General features: G+C 56.8%; 1 protein-coding gene across 2 annotated transcripts in view; it reads right to left on the bottom strand.

Annotated features, from left to right (window-relative positions):
* Positions 1 to 17,464, bottom strand: part of MYO15A (myosin XVA) — a 74,437-nt gene that overhangs the window by 16,541 nt on the left and 40,432 nt on the right. For both annotated transcript variants that reach the window (XM_050763361.1, XM_050763362.1), the window contains 29 exons: positions 17,215 to 17,287; positions 16,831 to 17,022; positions 16,429 to 16,589; positions 16,225 to 16,319; positions 15,269 to 15,383; positions 15,031 to 15,098; positions 14,883 to 14,960; positions 14,208 to 14,385; positions 13,970 to 14,102; positions 13,542 to 13,647; positions 13,310 to 13,382; positions 11,480 to 11,601; positions 11,210 to 11,269; positions 10,656 to 10,731; positions 10,188 to 10,303; positions 9,981 to 10,099; positions 9,076 to 9,217; positions 8,324 to 8,435; positions 8,160 to 8,234; positions 7,186 to 7,364; positions 6,442 to 6,557; positions 6,097 to 6,169; positions 5,753 to 5,825; positions 5,421 to 5,494; positions 5,083 to 5,165; positions 3,312 to 3,442; positions 2,085 to 2,179; positions 1,450 to 1,527; positions 933 to 1,029 (listed from right to left, as the gene is read on the bottom strand). In XM_050763361.1, the coding sequence (XP_050619318.1) occupies positions 933 to 1,029; positions 1,450 to 1,527; positions 2,085 to 2,179; positions 3,312 to 3,442; positions 5,083 to 5,165; positions 5,421 to 5,494; positions 5,753 to 5,825; positions 6,097 to 6,169; positions 6,442 to 6,557; positions 7,186 to 7,364; positions 8,160 to 8,234; positions 8,324 to 8,435; positions 9,076 to 9,217; positions 9,981 to 10,099; positions 10,188 to 10,303; positions 10,656 to 10,731; positions 11,210 to 11,269; positions 11,480 to 11,601; positions 13,310 to 13,382; positions 13,542 to 13,647; positions 13,970 to 14,102; positions 14,208 to 14,385; positions 14,883 to 14,960; positions 15,031 to 15,098; positions 15,269 to 15,383; positions 16,225 to 16,319; positions 16,429 to 16,589; positions 16,831 to 17,022; positions 17,215 to 17,287 (3,093 nt within the window). The remainder of the gene's footprint in view (positions 1 to 932; positions 1,030 to 1,449; positions 1,528 to 2,084; positions 2,180 to 3,311; positions 3,443 to 5,082; positions 5,166 to 5,420; positions 5,495 to 5,752; positions 5,826 to 6,096; positions 6,170 to 6,441; positions 6,558 to 7,185; positions 7,365 to 8,159; positions 8,235 to 8,323; positions 8,436 to 9,075; positions 9,218 to 9,980; positions 10,100 to 10,187; positions 10,304 to 10,655; positions 10,732 to 11,209; positions 11,270 to 11,479; positions 11,602 to 13,309; positions 13,383 to 13,541; positions 13,648 to 13,969; positions 14,103 to 14,207; positions 14,386 to 14,882; positions 14,961 to 15,030; positions 15,099 to 15,268; positions 15,384 to 16,224; positions 16,320 to 16,428; positions 16,590 to 16,830; positions 17,023 to 17,214; positions 17,288 to 17,464) is intronic.

Genomic DNA, 17,464 nt, shown 5'->3' on the forward strand with positions numbered 1-17,464 from the left:
ATGGCTCACTACAACCTCCGCCTCCTGGCTTCAAGTGATTATCGTGCCTCAGCCTCCTGAGTAGCTGGAATTACAGGTGCGCACTACCATGGTTGGCTAATTTTTAGTAGAGATGGGGTTGCGCTATGTTGGCCAGGCTGCTCTGGAACTCCTGGCCTCAAGAGATCCACCCGCCTCAGCCTCCCAAAGTGCTGGAATTACAGGCATGAGCCACCATACCCAGCCTGAAATGCTTTGAATTGTGCCTGGGGCACAGCATCCGTTTGATAAATGTCAGTTATTAGGACTGTTTTGTTACCTGCCATTCTCCCCTAATGTCTTAACTGGACTTGGGCAGGCAGGGCTGACGGCACACGGCTGAGGGCTGAGGCAGCGGTAGGGAGAGCTGGCTGGGGGTTGCTGGAGCTGACCAGCTAGTGACAGGAGGCAAGACCATGATCTAGAGTGCCAGGCAGCAGATGGAAGGGCTTTTGGGATGCGTGACAGTCACCTAGGGTCCCAGGAGCCCTCTAGAGGGGATAGTGACACCTCGGGAGGGGCTTCTCTGGCCATTATTAAGGCATGAGAGGCAGGAAAGAAGGCTTGCACCTTTAGGTTCCAGGAGTGCGGCGCTATTAATGGAAACCTTCCCAGGATGTAATCTCCTTGAGGGCACGGCCCGTGTCCTCTCATTGAGCATGCCCTGAGGGGCAAAGGGAGGGATGAGAGAGGGCCCTCACCATAAGGTGAGGCAAACTAAGCAAAGCGGAAAGGGACAGATAAAGGGCTGGGGGTGCTCGGTACACACAGAGATCCTTCTGCATGGGGGTCAAGGGGCTTCCTGGAGGAAGTGGTACCTGACCTGGGCCCTAAAGTCTGGGTGGAGGGCCCCACATGGCTCAAGGCCCGGGGATGGGAATGGGTCCAGCATGCTCACTCTTCCTGGCACTCACCACGGTTGGTGACAACGAAGATAACATATTCACTGAAGGCCTCAGGGCGTGTCAGAGCCATCTCAGCACAGATCTCTTCCACCACGTCCAGGGCCACCTGGGGGTGGGGCGGAAGAGATGAGGCCATGCCAGTTGGGCTTGACCTCTGTCCTTCTGGCCCCACTCAGGCCCCCGGAAGCCATGTGTGGAGTTCCTCAGCCCTCTTCACAAAGGCGCACAATCCTCTGAGGTCTCTGAGAATCAGCCTCAGGCAGGGAAAGAACACAGCTTGCGGTCCGAGACTTAGGTTCAAAATCTGCTTCTGTCCCGTTTTTGCAGGATGACCCTGAGCCAGAGGCTTAACCTCTCCAAGGTGCAGTTTGCTCTTCTAAGAAATAAGTCTTGCCTTTTGGGGCTGTGGAAGAGCCTGGGAGGGCTCAACATCCTTGGGGGCTTACTCCTCCCCCATCCTGGAGCCTGGGCTGTCCCTGCCCCTGCCCCTTCAGTACCTGGCTGCAGGAGACATTCCTTCACTTACAGTGCATGTTTTAATTTTGAGATGGCGTTCAAGGCCTCCAGGAAGAAGAAAGAGTTGCCTCTTGGAACTGCGGCCTGCCTGGGGATAAGTAGGTGGGAGAGGGATGACAGGTTGGGTCCTGGGATCTGGGACAGCCCTCGTCTCCTGCCGTGGGAGTTCCCAAGCCAATAGGTCCTGGGCTTGCACATGTAGGAACACTTGAGCACCTGGACTTTGCAGAGCCTGTCTGCATGCCCCTGAGTGCAATGCACCTGACAGAGAGGTCTCTGGGCAGGGCTTGTGTTCCCCATTCATTTTTTTGTGTGTTTGTTTTTCGACATGGAGTCTCGCTCTGTCACCCAAGCTGAAATGCAGTGGCGCGATCTTGGCTCACTGCAACCTCTGCCTCCTGGGTTCAAGGAGTTCTCCTGCCTTAGCCTCCCGAGTAGCTGGGATTACAGGCACCTGCCACCATAACCAGCTAATTTTTGTATTTTTAGTAGAGACGGGGTTTCACCATGTTGGCCAGGCTGGTCTTGAACACCTAACCTCAGGTGATCTGCCCGCCTCGGCCCCACAAAGTGCTGAGATTACAGGCACAAGCCACCGCGCCCAGCCTCCCATTCATTTTGAACCCACTCCCACCCCATGCTTACCAACATGGCGCGAAGCTCTATGCTGCTGGGGAGCTCCAGACGACCCCCGAAGCGCAAGGTTTTCTGCAGGTTCTGCTCACAGGCCTTGGCGATCCCTGCAGAAGCAGGGAGTCCAGGCCTTGCTCAAGGTGGACTGTGGGAGAAAGGGGCTCCTCTTGCCACCAACCATGAGCCCACTGCATTCTCTCCACAAGCTGTGGGGAAGGCATTTACTCCCCCATTTGACAGTTGAGGAAACAGTTCAGACAGGGACAGTGACTTGCCCAAGGTCAAGAGCTAGAGGTTAAGACCTGGATTTGAACCCACATCTCATGTGTCTAAGGACCTTTTTTTCCAGCCCACAGTCCCCTTGGCAACCTATGATCCTGGAAACTGCTGTCACCCTGAGCTGTTGACTGGGGAGCTTGTATCCAATAGGCTCTGTGGCTAGGGTGATGCAGCTCTGCTCATGCCAGCTGGGATACCCTGCCAACCGCCCTCCCTCACTCAGGCCTCCCAGGGCAGGAGACCCCAGCATCAGTGCTCCATTTCTCTGAGTCAAGAGTTCTAGGGCACATTCTGTTGCCTTTATGCATCTGGGAGCTATTCCATGGGGGAGCTGGGTCTATTCATCTGTGGGCTGAATGTTTGTTAATTGAATCAGAGAGAAGCATTCAGAGGCAGGAAGGGTAAGGTCTCCTATCTCCTCCACGGCTGCCATGGTGACTACAGCGGCCCCAGCCTCCTTCTTCGGGAGCCCCAGGGGTTGCTATGGAAACCATGCTGAAGAGTGGCTCCCCTTTCTCCATATTCTAAGGGGGATGATACCAGCTTGGGCCCACCTCTGCCCAGATCCCTCAATACCCTTGCTGAGTCCCAACAGTCAGAGAGGCAGGGCTGCACCCCGGCACTCTGGATTCTTGCCCACCTCCTTCTCTTCTCCCACATGCCACACATTCCCACTCCGGTCTTTGCTCCTGTCACTCACTCCACCTGGAAACCCCTCCTATGCAAGGCAGTACTTCCTCCAAGGAGTCATCCCTGACCACCCCCTCCATTAGATCAGACAAACCACCACGCCAGCCCCTGTGGAACCCTCACAAATGTTTGGGGAATATATTAATATTAGTAAATATCGCTCAGCACCTGTGAAAGTGAGGCCCTCTGGGTTTCCCCTCCCACCAGCTGCCCACCCAGTCCCCATGCGAGAAGCATGCAGCCCTGGGTCCCCACTCATCGACCTCTCACCCTGAAAGGGCAGGCCCGGGCTCCGGCTCACGTCGTGGAGGAAGCGAGTGAGGTGTGGGTGGAGGACCTCAGAGCAGCTGTGGTAGGCAGTCACGATGTATAGCAGCCTCCAGCCTCGCTGGCAGCTGTCCCTGCAAGGACACACGGGGGCCACATCACAGGTGGCCACAGCATTAGAGTGTGCCAGGAGCCTCCTGGGATTGAACTGAGACAGATTCCAACTCTTAGGCAGCTCCTGTCCCCTGAAGATGCTCCTCCCTGCCCAGTGAGGAGGCCCAGGGCAGGTGGGCCTTAAAGCCATGCAAAAGGCATATTCTGTTGAGAAGTCAGGATGCGGGATAGGGACGGAAGAGGATGGGGCCCCAGACATCTTCCCCAGGTAGGGGAAGTACTGTGACTTTTTCCTCTCCTATTCTTCTCTTTTCTGCGTCACAACAGGTAGGGGATCTCTCTAGGGAGGCTTCTGGGAAAAGGGGAACCTGCTGAGACTGTGTAGAGGTCATGCCAGGTAAGGCCCAGGGCTGGGAGGAGCAGGAGGACAAGCTGAGTGGTTCTAAAATTCCTGAGGAGATGGAGAGCAAGTGAGGAGGTAGTGCAGATGAAGACAGGAGGGTGGACCTGATGGTAACAAGAGCATGCACATATTGGGCACCTACTGTGTGCTGGCCCTGCATGAGTGGAACACAGTAATTCATCTTCACATGGTCGTGGGTGTGAGGGTTTCATTTGTAGGGATATCTGGTGTCTGGGAACAACACTTGGGCTTCCTTTGGGAAACCACCCACCCCGCTCTAGATCCCTGTGGTTTGGAGATGGGCACGGAAGTCAGGTTTGATCAATGTGAGCACTACAGCCCCTGACCACAGTGATTGGCCTAGGGATAGGCATAGTTGGTTCAGGGTTGAACATGTGACCAACTCAGGCCTGTAAGCCTGGATTTAATAATTTCTACAGCAGGCTGGGTGCGGTGGCTCATGCCTGTAATCCCAGCACTTTGGGAGGCCGAGACGGGCGGATCACGAGGTCAGGAGATCAAGACCATCCTGGCTAACATGGTGAAACCCTGTCTCTACTAAAAATATAAAAAATTAGCCAGACATGGTGGCGGGCGCCTGTAGTCCCAGCTACTTAGGAGGCTGGGGCAGGAGAATGGCATGAACCCGGGAGGCGGAGGTTGCAATGAGCCAAGATCACGCCACTGCACTCCAGCCTGGGCGATAGAGTGAGACTCCGACTCAAAAAAAAAAAAAAAGGAATTTCTACAGCAAATATTGGGTCAGTCTTGCTTTCTCTGGGATTGCTGAGCTGTCACCCCAGATCTGCCACCTTGCTACTCTGTGGGAGAGGCTGTTTGGGAATGATCAACACAGAGGAAAACAGAGCCAGAAGATGGAGAAAGCCTGCTTCCTAATGACACCTGGATCCAGCTATGCCTGAGGCCACATACTCACTGACTTTTCACTTCTCTGAATCAACAAGCTCCCTTTTGGTTAAATCAGCTTGAGTTGGGTTTCTGTCACTTGCAACTAAGAATCTGGACTTACACATTATCATTGCCATTTTACAGATGAGGGTACTAAAGTTCAGAGAGCAGAAATGCTGTGTTCCAGACCAAGTAATTTCAAAACACGTGCTCTATTGAGTAAGGACGAAGGTGAGGGGAAGAGAATCCAGGAGGGGTCAGGCCTGAGGAGGTGGGAGGCTGAACTGGCCCCTCCTGGAGCATGGACACAGTGAGGGGATGGTGGGGTATAAAGCCCAGTTCACTCACTGCTTGGAGCTGGTATTGTCTGTGATCTGCTTCACAACTTGGCAGTAACATTCATCCCGCATGACCTCATGGTCCCCGCACAGCTGAAGGAGGACAGGGAGGTTACACACCAAAGACAGGCTAGGGGCTATGTCACATACCAGGTACATAAGAACAGGGTGGGCACCTGAAGACAGGCCTGGTGTCCCTTTCCCAGCCCCCTCCCCATCAGCATGATGCATTCCTTTTTGGACCATGGGAGAGGTTTCCCACCCTAATGTCCTGTGACTCATTGACAGATGGGGAAACTGAGCCACAGAGCAGGAAAGGAGGCATCTGGCAAAGTTGGCTGGACTGACCTTCAGGAGGTTACAAAGCACGTCCAGGTCACTCTGGCCCTTCAGTGGGGCATCCCCCATGAACCTCATCACAGCTGTAGGAAAGACCTATCCCACTCAGACCCACCAAACCCCCAGTTGTCCACCCACCCCAGGAAGCCCCAGGACTGAGCCCCTCCCTGGGAGCCTTGGCCACAGGCAGCTGGGAGCTGCTTTTCTCTTAAATGTGTCCCACGTCTGAGCTGGGGGAGGGGAAAGAATCCGAAGACCAGGGAGGAGTGGCAACCAGTAGAGACCACACAGTGCTGGATCTCATCCAGCCCAGAGCCCTGGCTGCAGTCCCACTGCCACACCTAGGAACATGTCGGTGGCCATCTTGTTGAGGCTGTTGTCGCTGAGTTCGATGAGGGATTCCTGGAGGGGAGTCTGTGGGGGAAGAGGGCTGTGTCATGATGGAGGAGGGACACGTCAGAACAGAAAGGGGACACACTGTTTCAAGGCCATATAACAGGAGGGTCCACGTCACAAAAGGGGAGCCAGGCCCAATACTGGGGACAGATGCTGTCCTTGGGAGGGAATCAGGGTGCCGAGATCTAGAGGGTCTCACTGAGAACAAGTTTGTTGGCCTCAGGGGCCTGGGACGGGGCCCCTGCATCACCATTTTACAGATGGGGAACTGAGGTCCGGGACTGGACACCTTGGTGAAGCAAAGCAGGTCCTCCAAGGTTCTGGACTCCCGAGCCTCCTTGGATTTCAGCCTGAGGCCATCCCTGCAGTGGGAGGTGGGTGCTACTGACCTGTCCTGCCCAAGCCTTGGCTACATCTTTTTCCACATAGGAATGTTCTTGACCCACCACTCTGATCAGTCTATCAGGCAGGAAGACCCCCAGAGGCAGGCACTGAAGTGGGCCTCACACCTGGGTGGTCTCTCATCTCTCCCACCAGAAGTGGGGCCTCTAAGACCGACAGCCTGCAGTTTGGATGGCTGCAAGAAGCCCAGAACCCTCCCACTGTGGGGAAGAGGGGTGGGGCCGCCACTCACTGGGGTCTCCTCTGAGGGTCTCGGAAATACTTCTGGGCAAACTCGAGCATTGTGTAGGGTGGGAGCGCCAGGGCATCCTCCCCATGGTCAGCAGAGTGGGCCCTGACTGGGGGACCCTGCAGAAGAGGTGGAGCTAGGAAGGCCGTTTCTGGCCACACCACGCCTGGCCCTTGGGTCAAAACTGACAACGCAATCCCTCGCTGATAGGACCCAGATTCTCAAGCCACCCACCCACCCATCCATCTGGACCCGGCTGCATCCCGTTGTTCTCACCCCTTCAGCCCGCCCACGCCTTTTACTTGCTGGGCTAACCCAGCTCCCTGCCCCACTTGGCCACGCCCTTGCCTGGGGTTGACTTCCCCAACTGCCATGTCACAGCTGACCCCACCCCTCGCTAGCTCCACAAACTGACCCCGCTCACTCACCTGGCCCCACCCCATCCCAGGTAGACTTCACCTACTGGCGGGCCCAGGCTGGTCTGACCCCATTGGACTGATTAAAACCAACTGATCCTCATCCTTCCCTACCCCATTTGGCCACACCTCCAACCTTCTCTGGTCCCATCTTCCAGGTCTCACCTCCGGCTCACTCCACCTCGTTCACCCTCACCCTAGTCCAAGATCAGCCACGCCCCAAGAGCCTGACCAGGCCTGTGGCCCACCTTATCCCCGCTCGCCTCACCCCTTTTGCAGCGGTCCCTTCCCCCTGGTCTACCCCGCCCCACCCCACCCACACTGGTCTCACCTCTCTCCTGCGGCCCACCTCCTGTGCAGCGGCTGCAGAGGCCACAGCAGCGGCCACGGCGGCTGCTCGGCCGCGGCCCGGCTCCGCTGGCAGCTGCAGGAAGTCGGGGGCAGCAGCGGGCTGCACCAGCTCCGAAGGGAAGTGGCCAACGCGCCCGTGGATGGTCCCGAACCTCCAGCCTAGGGGCGGGTAAAAGGTCTAAGGCAAACAGGAGGGTCTTGCCTTGTGACTAAGGGAGTCCTTTAGGGAGATTCGGGTACCTTCTTTATCTGTCTCTAGAACTGTGTGAGGCAGGCCAGGCCATCAAACCCATTTTACAGATGAGGAAACAGGCTCAGGGAAGGAAAGGGATTTTTCTCAGGGCCACAGGACCATAACGGGGAAGTGAAGCAAAAAGGCAAAGCAGGGTTTGTGGACTCTCAGGTCATGTGGAGACATAAAGAGAGATTCAGGGCGGGGCACGGTGGCTCACGCCTGTAATCCCAGCACTTTGGGAGGCGGAGGCGGACGGATCATGAGGTCAGGAGAACAAGACCACGGTGAAACCCCGTTTCTACTAAAAATACAAAAAATTAGCTGGGCCTGGTGGCGGGCGCCTGTAGTCCCAGCTACTCAGGAGGCTGAGGCAGGAGAATGGCGTGAGCCTGGGAGGCGGAGCTTTCAGTGAGCCAAGATGGCGCCACTGCACTCCAGCCTGGGCGACAGAGCAAGACTCCATCTCAAAAAAAGAAAAAAAAAAAAAGAGAGAGAGATTCAGGCCACAAACACAAATGCCCATGGAGACCCCTCAGGCAAAGCAGAGGGCTGGACTGTCTGGCCACCAACAGATACTGACAGGCCACGCCTGGACCTTAGGAGACCTGACCAGCCCAGACCACTTTCGGGCACCAAGAAACCCTCACTGTGCATCTGCAGCATGAGTGCGTGAAACTAGGATGCACCCTGTATGGGGTTCCAGGTTCTGGGGCACCCACCAAAGTCGGGACCTCTACGTCGCAGCTCCTCCAGGTATACCACCTTCTTGCGAACCACGCAGCCGGCACTGTAGCCTGTGGGCCAGGTTGGGTCAGCATCTGCCAGGGTGGCCTCCTTGGCCAGCCTCCGCCTCCTGCCCCCAACCCACCCCAGTGGCACTGACCCACTCGAGGTGGCTCTAGGGGCTGCAGGTGTATGATGTCGCCCTTGTGGAAAGCCAGCAGCGCTGGGTCTTCAGGCAGGAAGTTCCTCACAGCGACCACGTAGTCAGAGTCCTGGGTCATCCAGGGGCAGGTTGAGGGCAACAGCCCCATCACCCCACTCCCAGAGGCCTGGGGCCAACCCTGCTCCTCACATCCTTCCTGACTCATCAGGGAAGGGAGCCTTCATCAGGTGAGAAGAGGGAAGGGCATTCTGGGTGGAAGAAAGGGCTGGAGGGTGAGTCTGAGGGACCCAGATGGACTTCAGGGCACACACATAGGCCTTCCCCACTCAAGCCCTCACTGACTTTCCTGCTGAAGTCTTCCTCGGGCCTAGGGCACAGAGATGACCTGCCCTAGGCCTGGGGGCTGCCAGTTAAGAGTGGGCAGAGGGGATGGAAAGAGATTGAGATGCAGTGGGTGGGCCATGCAGCCAAGGCAGGAGGGTGAGGAGTACAATTGCTGCAGAGCTCAGAGGAGGTGCTGTGCCACCTGGCAGGGTGCATTGGTAAAGGTTTTCTGAAGGAGCAGGCAAAAGGGGGCAAGGGTATTCCAAGTGGAAGGCACAGCTAGTGCAAAGGACTGAAGGTAGACAGAAGTCTATGGACACAGTCATACTTCCGAGGAAGGTGAGGCTAGTATATATGTGGGGTGGGAGAGCCCTGTTGCTGGCCCTCAGCCTGGGTGGAGGGAAGACCTGTGAGAAGATCCTTACCTTCTTCAGCTCCAAGATGAAGTCATCCACCAGGGTCTTGACCTGGTGTGCTCGGGCTGAGAAGAGGATGACCTTCTCACTGGCCAAGTTGAACTCCAGCATGTTCTGGGAGGGCATGGTCACAAACAGGATATCTGCAAAGCTGGAGGATGGGCCGGTGGCATGAGGGCAGGACTCCACAGCCAGAGGGATGCCCTCCTTCCACCTGTTGTGCTGCTTCTGCTCCTGTCCTGCCCCATTTGAAGCCCAGCCCCACCTTGGCCCCATTGTGCCAGCTCCCACAGGACCCTAAGCTTCCTGCTTCCCCTCTCTGACCCAGGCTGTGGCTTCAGCTCAGTTCCTACCACCCTTTGGGCCAACACTCCGGCCCCTCTCCACCCTTTGTCCTTTGGTCCAAGCTCTAAATCTAGATTTGTGCCTACCCAAATCTCTATTTCACCCATTGACCAAATTCTCACCATTTTTCAAAGCATGCAGCTTTTACCCAACCAGTGAACAAGGTTCTATTCCCGTCCTCATGTTATAAAGGACAAAAGGGACTTCTAGCAGGGGAGGGAGTCTGAGGACTCAGTAAGGTGTCACGGCTGGCAGTGGTTCCCTCACCAGCTGCATCAGGGTTTGGTCACTTCCAGCACAGCAGCCCCTCTGCACAGTGCTGCTGCTGTGCAGCAGGTTGGAAGGAGGACAGGGGAGTGGGTTCCCAGCTCAACCCCTTCCTGGCTGTGTGACCTGAGACAAACAACTTTTCTCTCTGAGCCTCAGTTTCCCCAGCTCTAAAATGGGTTTGCTTCAATGGCTTGGCACAGAGCCTGGCACATCATGGGTACTTGGTAAGTGGCTGTGGAGAGGAAAGAAATGCTGATGCCAGTCTGTACCCCAGTCTCCAGCCAGCCCCTTCCGGTCACCTGTATGCACGCAGGACCCGCAGCTGCCCGCCAGCCTCCTGGCCACTTTTGACCATCCTCAGGAGTTTGATGCCCACGTGGGACACAGCTAGGAGCTGCACACCAGTGCCCACACTGCCCTGGGGCAGAGATGAAGGGCATGTGAGGGTCCTCTCGTCTCATCCCTGAATCATCTGGACAGGTAGGGGGCAGGTGAGGGACTCGCACCGTGGCAGGGAAGAGGCGGGAGAAGTAGACCTCCCAGGTGTCTCGTGCAGCACTGACCACGGCCCGCTTCACGCTCTCTGTTACCAGGGGCCTCTGTGTGTCCAGCTGATTCTGGGCTATGGGAGGCCAGGTCTGGTGAGGACCCCCTCCCATTCCCCTGGCAGCCCCCATCTCGGGGATGTCAGGGAGGGAGGTGGCTGATACCCAGCAAGAAGGTATCTGACCAGTGTCTATACTGGGAAACTGAAACCCAGAAATGGACAAGATGGCCAGCACACACAGTGTGTCAGGCATTGCCAACCCCAAACATGCAGCCCAGCCATGCGAGAGGCCAGAGAAGCAGAGCAAGGAGGCACATGTCTGGGAGATGGTGGGTCTGGGCTTGTCAGCCTCCGTCTCCCTCTGGGACAGGGCTGGCCGTGCCTCTGACTCATTGCCCCATCAATACCGTCCCCCCCTCTGAGATACCAAACAAGGCCTTCATTCTGAGCCTCTCATCCTCAGAGATGCGCAGGCAGGCCTCGGAGAGTGTGTCGTGCAGGATCTGTGGGAACAGGCTGTGATGCAGGCAGCACATGGGACTCCCCCCGCTGGGACCCAGGTCGGACTATACTAGGGTGAGTGGCAATGTGGGGGGGTCCCATTTTGCAGCAGTGGGGTCATCTGTAAGCTGGTTCATCTGTGTAAATCAGATCCCACTGACAGGGCCCTCTCCTTTCTCCTCACCCCCACAATCCAGGCTGCCCTTCCTAGGCCACAGTTTCCTAATTTATACAGGGGGTTTACATTTGATCTCTGGGCCATGTCTAGCTCAGACAAACTATGACTCTCATTAGGTTGAACTGTGAGCTCACTGACCCTGCCCATGGGAGGGGGAGATTCAATAAAACAGCTGCCCATCCTCACCCTGGTCAAGGACCCCAAATCCCAGCATGCAGAGGCAAGCTTTGCAGCTAGCTCATCTTTGCGTCCACACTGCCCTGCTGAGTTCACTGAGGCAGAAAGGGGAGAGAGGACTTTACCTGCCGGAACAGGAGGTCAAGCTGCACAGGATGGCTGTAGCTGTCCTTGGGGTAAAACACCTGCAGGGGCGGGGCTTCAGTGGGTACCTTCCGACTGCCCCCTCCCTATGCTTCACACCCGGCCCCGCCCCCTAGATGCAGCTCCGCTCCGGCTCTAACTCCACCCCTGGCTTCAGCCCGGCTTTTTTCTATCCTGGGCTCGCTCCCCAAGTCCTAGACACTCCTCTACCCCGCTTCAGCCCCTCCCCTGGCTCTGGCCGTGCTCTGCACCTCTTTGCGCAGGAAGATCCTCCAGGGGGCGTCCTGATAGCTGTAGAAGCTGGGGTTGATGAGGCGGTGCAGCCGCGTCTGCATGGGTTCCTCAGGGGGCTCCAGCGACCGCGAGGGCAGAGCTGGGGAGCGCGGGGGTCAGGGAGGCAGGAGAAGGCACCTCATTTTTTAATTTAATTTTAACTTTTTTGAGATGTAGTTTCGCTATTGCCGCCCAGGCTGGAGTGCAGTGGCGCATTCTCGGCTCACTGCAAGCTCCGCCTCCCGGGTTCAAGCGATTCTCCTGCCTCAGCCTCCTGGGTAGCTGGGATTACAGGCGCCCGCCACCATGCCCGGCTAATTTTTTGTATGTTTAGTAGAGATGGGGTTTCGCCATGTTGTGCCAGCTAGTCTGAACTCCTGACCTCAGGTGATCCGCCCGCCTTCCTCCCAAAGGGGATTACAGGTGTGAGCCACTGCGCCCGGCCACAGGAACCTCTTAGGATGAAGTGGGAAAGGCAAGGCGGGTGGAGGAGGGGACCCAGGGGCGGTCCACAGAAACAGCTGTTCACTAGGGTCACACATGACCCAGCCTTTCATTCAACACATAAAAACACCTATTGGATTTGGTTTTTTTGTTTTTAGATAGAGTCTTGCTCTGTCGCCCAGGTTGGAGTACAGTGGCTCTATTTCGGCTCACTGCAAGCTCCGCCTCCTGGGTTCAAGCGATCATCCTGCCTCAGCCTCCGGAGTAGCTGGGACTACAGGTGCGTGCCACCACGCCCAGCTAATTTTTGTGTTTTTAGTAGAGAAGGGGTTTCACCATGTTGGCCAGGATGGTCTCGATCTCTTGACCTCGTGATCCACCTGCCTCGTCCTCCCAAAGTGCTGGGATTACAGGCGTGAGCCACTGTGCCCCACCAAAACAACTATTGTATACAGGCCTGGGTTAAAGGCTGAGATGGCCCTGCAAATAAAGTAGACAAGGCCCCTGCCCTGGAGTTTAGTGCCCATGGCAGGTGTGGGTGGCACAGATCATTCAGAAACAAAACTCTCACTGCCTGAGGCTAGGGTGGCAGTAAAGCAGGGTGGTTTAGGACAGACCCTGGCGAACTGGTCTGTGAGGCCCTTCACTCCTAGCAGTCTAGGCAGACCTTGCTGAGGTGACAGAGGTGACATTTGAGCTGTGACATGAATGGTGAGAAGGAGCCAGGCATGCACAGGTCTTGGGGAAGAGCATTCTAGGCACAGGAAACATGCAAGGCAGAAGTGGGCTTGGAGTGTTCCGAGAACAGAGAGGAACAGAATGTGGCAAGGGGAGGCAGAGAGATGAGGCTGGGGAGGTGGACACATCATGCAGTGTCTCATAGGCTACAGTGAGGAGTTTGGAGCTTATTGTAGGAGCCATCAGGCGTTTTTGTCAGGCGCAGGATGGGAACTGCTTTATAGCTGTTAAGATCACTGTGGCTGCCGAGAGACAGAGGGTGTAGAGGTTAGGGCTCCAACTGTGATGCCAGGAGGCCTCAGCTGATATCCCTGGTCTGACACTTTTGAGCTGTGTGACCTTGGGCAAGCCACTTAACCTGTCTGTGCCTCTATTTCCCCATCTGCAACATGTAGGAACAACAGTGCTACCTTGAAGGGTTCTGGTAGGATTACATAAGCTAGGATAGGCCTGGCCTGAGATCTGTGCTACTTAAGTGTATATTATAATTACACCAACGTGCTCACAAGATGTACACAGGGGCTCAGGGACACAGACACACACACTCCACTGACACACTCACCTGTGCCCACAGACTTCCTCATATACTTGGACACCCTCCCCTCCTTCCCTCCTGGCCCTCTCACCTGAAGTGGGTGCCATGGATGGCCTTGGCACACTGGTCACCGGCTTCACCAGGGCCACAGCCTCTCTGGACACCTGTCCCACCCCAAAGAGACTGCTCAGGGGGCAACAGGCAGGCCCTGTGGAGGGGCAGTGGCAGGGCCACAGCTTGTAGGGGTAGCTGGTTTCTGAGGATCCCTGAGGCCCCTCTTTGTCTTCTGTTCCACCTGGGACCAGTCCCACCCTCCCCCTCACCTGGGTGCCAGGTGCAGCTGCCAGGTGAGTCATCTGCCCCTTCAGGATCATCAGGGCCTCCTCGTGGGGGTCTGGCCGCTTCATGAACACCTTCCCGCCATCCTTCCTGTGGGCATTGGAGTACTGTGGTGGGTTGACACTGAGTCTCCCTTTCCTGTCACATAGTTTGACAGTAGGGAACGTCCTCCTCCTCCACCACCACTCCCCCATCATTATAAACGAGAATCCAGGGAGAAGCAGAGACTGGCCTGAAGTCCTACAGCACAACCTAGACAACAGCAGGGCCTCATCTGGACTCAACAGTATAAACAAACTTCCTCCCTAACAGGAGCTGGGCAGGGTGTTTCAACTCAGTAAGCTGGTGGGCCATGATGGACACTCAGGCACAGTGAAGGGGCTGGAGCGCTGGGGGCGGGGGCAGTGCTGACCTGAGGGCCTCGGGCCGGCCTCCCCGGAATGGCTGCTGGTACTGCCTGACAATATTCTTGATCTGCTGTGTGGGCTGTGGGAAGTGCTCAGAGTTGAGCGTTGAGTACCGGACCAACTCTGGGGAGGGTGAAGCTGTGGGCAAGGGCGGGTGGTGGGAACAGGGTGAGGCCACAAGGGGCACAACCACACCCCCAGGCCTGTCCTGGGAAGCCCCAGAGGCTGGGATAGGGCACTCACTGGTTTCTGGAGAAGCCTGATCCTGAGCTAGAACAGGGGCAGCCACAGGCTTAGTGGTGAGCCTTGGAGCCTTCAGAGGGGCTGGAGCCAAGGGCTTTGGAGTGACACGAAGAAGCACAGGTTTGGCAGGGGGACCGGTGCCTACAGACTTCGGCTGTGCCTCTGGTGCTGGGGGTTTCTGTGGAGAACAGGACGTGAGGATGGGCTGCTTGGGATACACCAGGCTGCTCTCTGGGACCCCAGATCTCTGTCAAAGATGGGTTGTGGAGCTCCTGGGCTCAGAGAGGCACAATAGTGCCCTAGAACAGCACAGCGCTCCTCTTTTTTTTTTTTTTTTTTGAGACGGAGTCTCACGCTGTTGCCCAGGCTGGAGTGCAGTGGCGCGATCTCGGCTCACTGCAAGCTCCGCCTCCTGGGTTCACGCCATTCTCCTGCCTCAGCCTCCTGAGTAGCTAGGACTACAGGCGCCCGCCACCGCACCCGGCTAATTTTTTGTATTTTTAGTAGAGACGGGGTTTCACTGTGGTCTCGATCTCCTGACCTCATGATCCGCCCGCCTCGGTCTCCCAAAGTGCTGGGATTACAGGCTTGAGCCACCGCGCCTGGCCCCACAGCGCTCCTCTTTACAGCTTGTGTCTCCAAGCAACCCCTGCACCCCGGGCAGGCCAGACTCACCTCTGTGGGCAAGGGTCTCAGGGCAGCACTCAGGGGCTGCTGCTGGAGCGCCATGGCCTGCAGGGTCATCTCCCGGGCCTGGGGAGAGGTGGCCGTGGTGACCAGGCAGGTCCATTCTCCACTCCCCAGCAGTCCCTCCCTCACTCACCAGCAGCACGGCCTGTTTGTGGATGAAGGCTTGCTGTAGAGCCAATGTGGAGGCGTCCAGGCCTGGGACTGAGGGGAGGGGGCAGAAGGCACAGATGGCACCGGAGATGCCCTCCTCCCTGTCCTCTCACCCCCCATCATGCTGTGGCTGCCTCCATTCTAGCAAACAAAGGTGCCTGAGGACCGGCAAGTGGCTTTGGCCCTGCCCAACCCTGGAACCACCCGGGGAAGGCACTGACTTGGCTTTGGCTCTGGGGGTCTCCTGGGGGTGTCTTCAGTACCACTACTGCTGCCTCCACTGGGCTGGCCTCCCCCTTTCATTCGGTAGGCAATGGCTGTTGGCTTCTCCAGGTCCTGGGGGCAGTAGGTGGCTCAAGTGACCATCTCAATGTTGTACTCCCAAGGTTCCATGGCAACAGGCACCTGACACTGGCCATCTCCCCACCCTCTGGTGTTGGGGGGCGGCCTCCTGCTGGCTCAGGGTCTGCTCTATGCTCAGCCTTTACCCTGATGGCATCCCAATCAGTCCTCCCCATAACCATGTGCGCTCCCAACCCATCCCCTCTTCCCCAGAGGAGTAAACTGAGGCTCACGGAGGGGCTGTGCCCTGCTCAGGGCTGCATATCATGCCGGGGCAGTCGGGGTGGGGTGGGTTCTGGAATTTCCAGAGTGAGCAAGGGTATCTGAGGGGTATCATGAGATCTGGGGCCAGAAGACCCAGGGACCAAGGTCATTCAACTCCATCCAGATAGAGATATTTTAGTGGCCCCAGGGGGCTGGCTCCCAACAAAGGTGCACTTCTTCCCTTTTTTTTTTTTTTTCTTTGAGACAGGGTCTTGCCATTGCCCAGGCTGGAGCACAGTGGTGCGATCACAGCTCACTGCAGCCTCGAACTCCTGGGCTCAAATGATCCTCCCATCTCAGCCTCCTAAGTAGTTGGGACTACAGAGGCATGCCACCACGCCTGGCTAGAGGTGCACTTCTAACTGTGGGTCCTTCCAGGATCAGCCAAGAGTATCTCTAGCTGTGAAGAGACCCTCATCCTTTGTCCAGCCTCCAGCAGATACCCAGATGGGACACACCACCCCATGACCCTGACTGTGAGAAGCTCTCAGGTCACCCTGTACAAGTGTGTGACTTGGGTGTACATGCTGTGCCTCCTGTCTGCAAATGACCCGCCCCACACCATCCCTACCGCATCCCCATAGGACAGCACGGGGTCGAAGAGGCTATCCAGGTAGCAGTCCAGCCCCTTGTGGGGCACAGCAGGCTCTCCAAGACTGTCTGACCCTGGAGGGGAAGGCACAAAAATATCAAGTTCTTTTTTCTTGATGATTTCCACCCCACACAGCCTCTAAGGCTCCCTTCCCACCAGAGACAGCAGCCATTGTTGGTTGACCTTGGTGGGTTGCTGTCCCTCTTTGGGCCTCAGTCTCCCCATTTGTACCATCCTCATTGTGGCTGCTGTGCCCATCAGAGTCAGGTACTTCGTGCATGTGCTCCTGGGGCTGGGGTCTAGTGGGTGTGTCCTCATCCGAGTCCCAGCTGTTCCCAAACACCCTGTGGGGAAAAGGAACGTGGAGCTGCTAACCTTGAGAGAGATCCCAGAATCCCCCAAATTTTCCTCTGCACCCCAGAATTGGGTGGCTTTCTCCCTTTAAAAGCAGGATCCTTTGGTGAACTCTACCTCCTTAAGAACCTGAAGTCTAAGTTCCGGGCTCAGCCTGTCCCAGCAGCTGGGAGGGGCAGGCCTTCTGCCTGGGAGTGGCCATCTGTGAGGGGGTACCCCGTAGCTACCTACACTTTGAGGCCTCCCCTGCTGGTTACAGGCCCCTCTGCACCCACAATGAAGTAGGACTTCTGTCGAGGGAAGTCCCTGAGCAGCTCCAGGTCCGACACCAGGTCCAACACATAGTCGTGGCCAGCCAGCTCTGCCCACTGGACACCATTCTTCATGGCCACGGTCCAGCCACGCCAGCCATCTGCCAGCCCCCTGGTGATGGCATGCACAGGAATAGAAATGAGGGACAGAGTCGTCAGGCACTACCTGGGGAGATCCTGGGTTATAAGCCAGACTCTAAACATGAACAGAGTGGACCCTATGGGACCCTCTGGGGGATCTGACCTCCCCCCACAACATTCCAGGTACATAAGAGTATGCTGGGAGGGCATCCTAGGAGCCAACCTGTGCCTCAGAATGTCTCCAGCCACTTCTTCTCCCGTACTCCAGGAGTGCACCGGGCAGGAGAACTGGTCACCTGGGGCGCAGCAGGTGCTGGGCTCAGGTTGGAGCATCTGAGTCCAGTTTGGCTGTATCTCCCTGCTTGCTTCTTCCTCTCAGGCTTCTTGTATCTGTAGCCTCACTTCCCTGGCTCCCCTTTCCTGGGCCAGGTCCCACCACCCCCACACAGACTTTCACGAAGAGCCACATCTGA

This window comes from Macaca thibetana, chromosome 16 (assembly GCF_024542745.1).
Source record: "Macaca thibetana thibetana isolate TM-01 chromosome 16, ASM2454274v1, whole genome shotgun sequence".
NCBI classification, from domain to species: Eukaryota; Metazoa; Chordata; class Mammalia; order Primates; family Cercopithecidae; genus Macaca; species Macaca thibetana.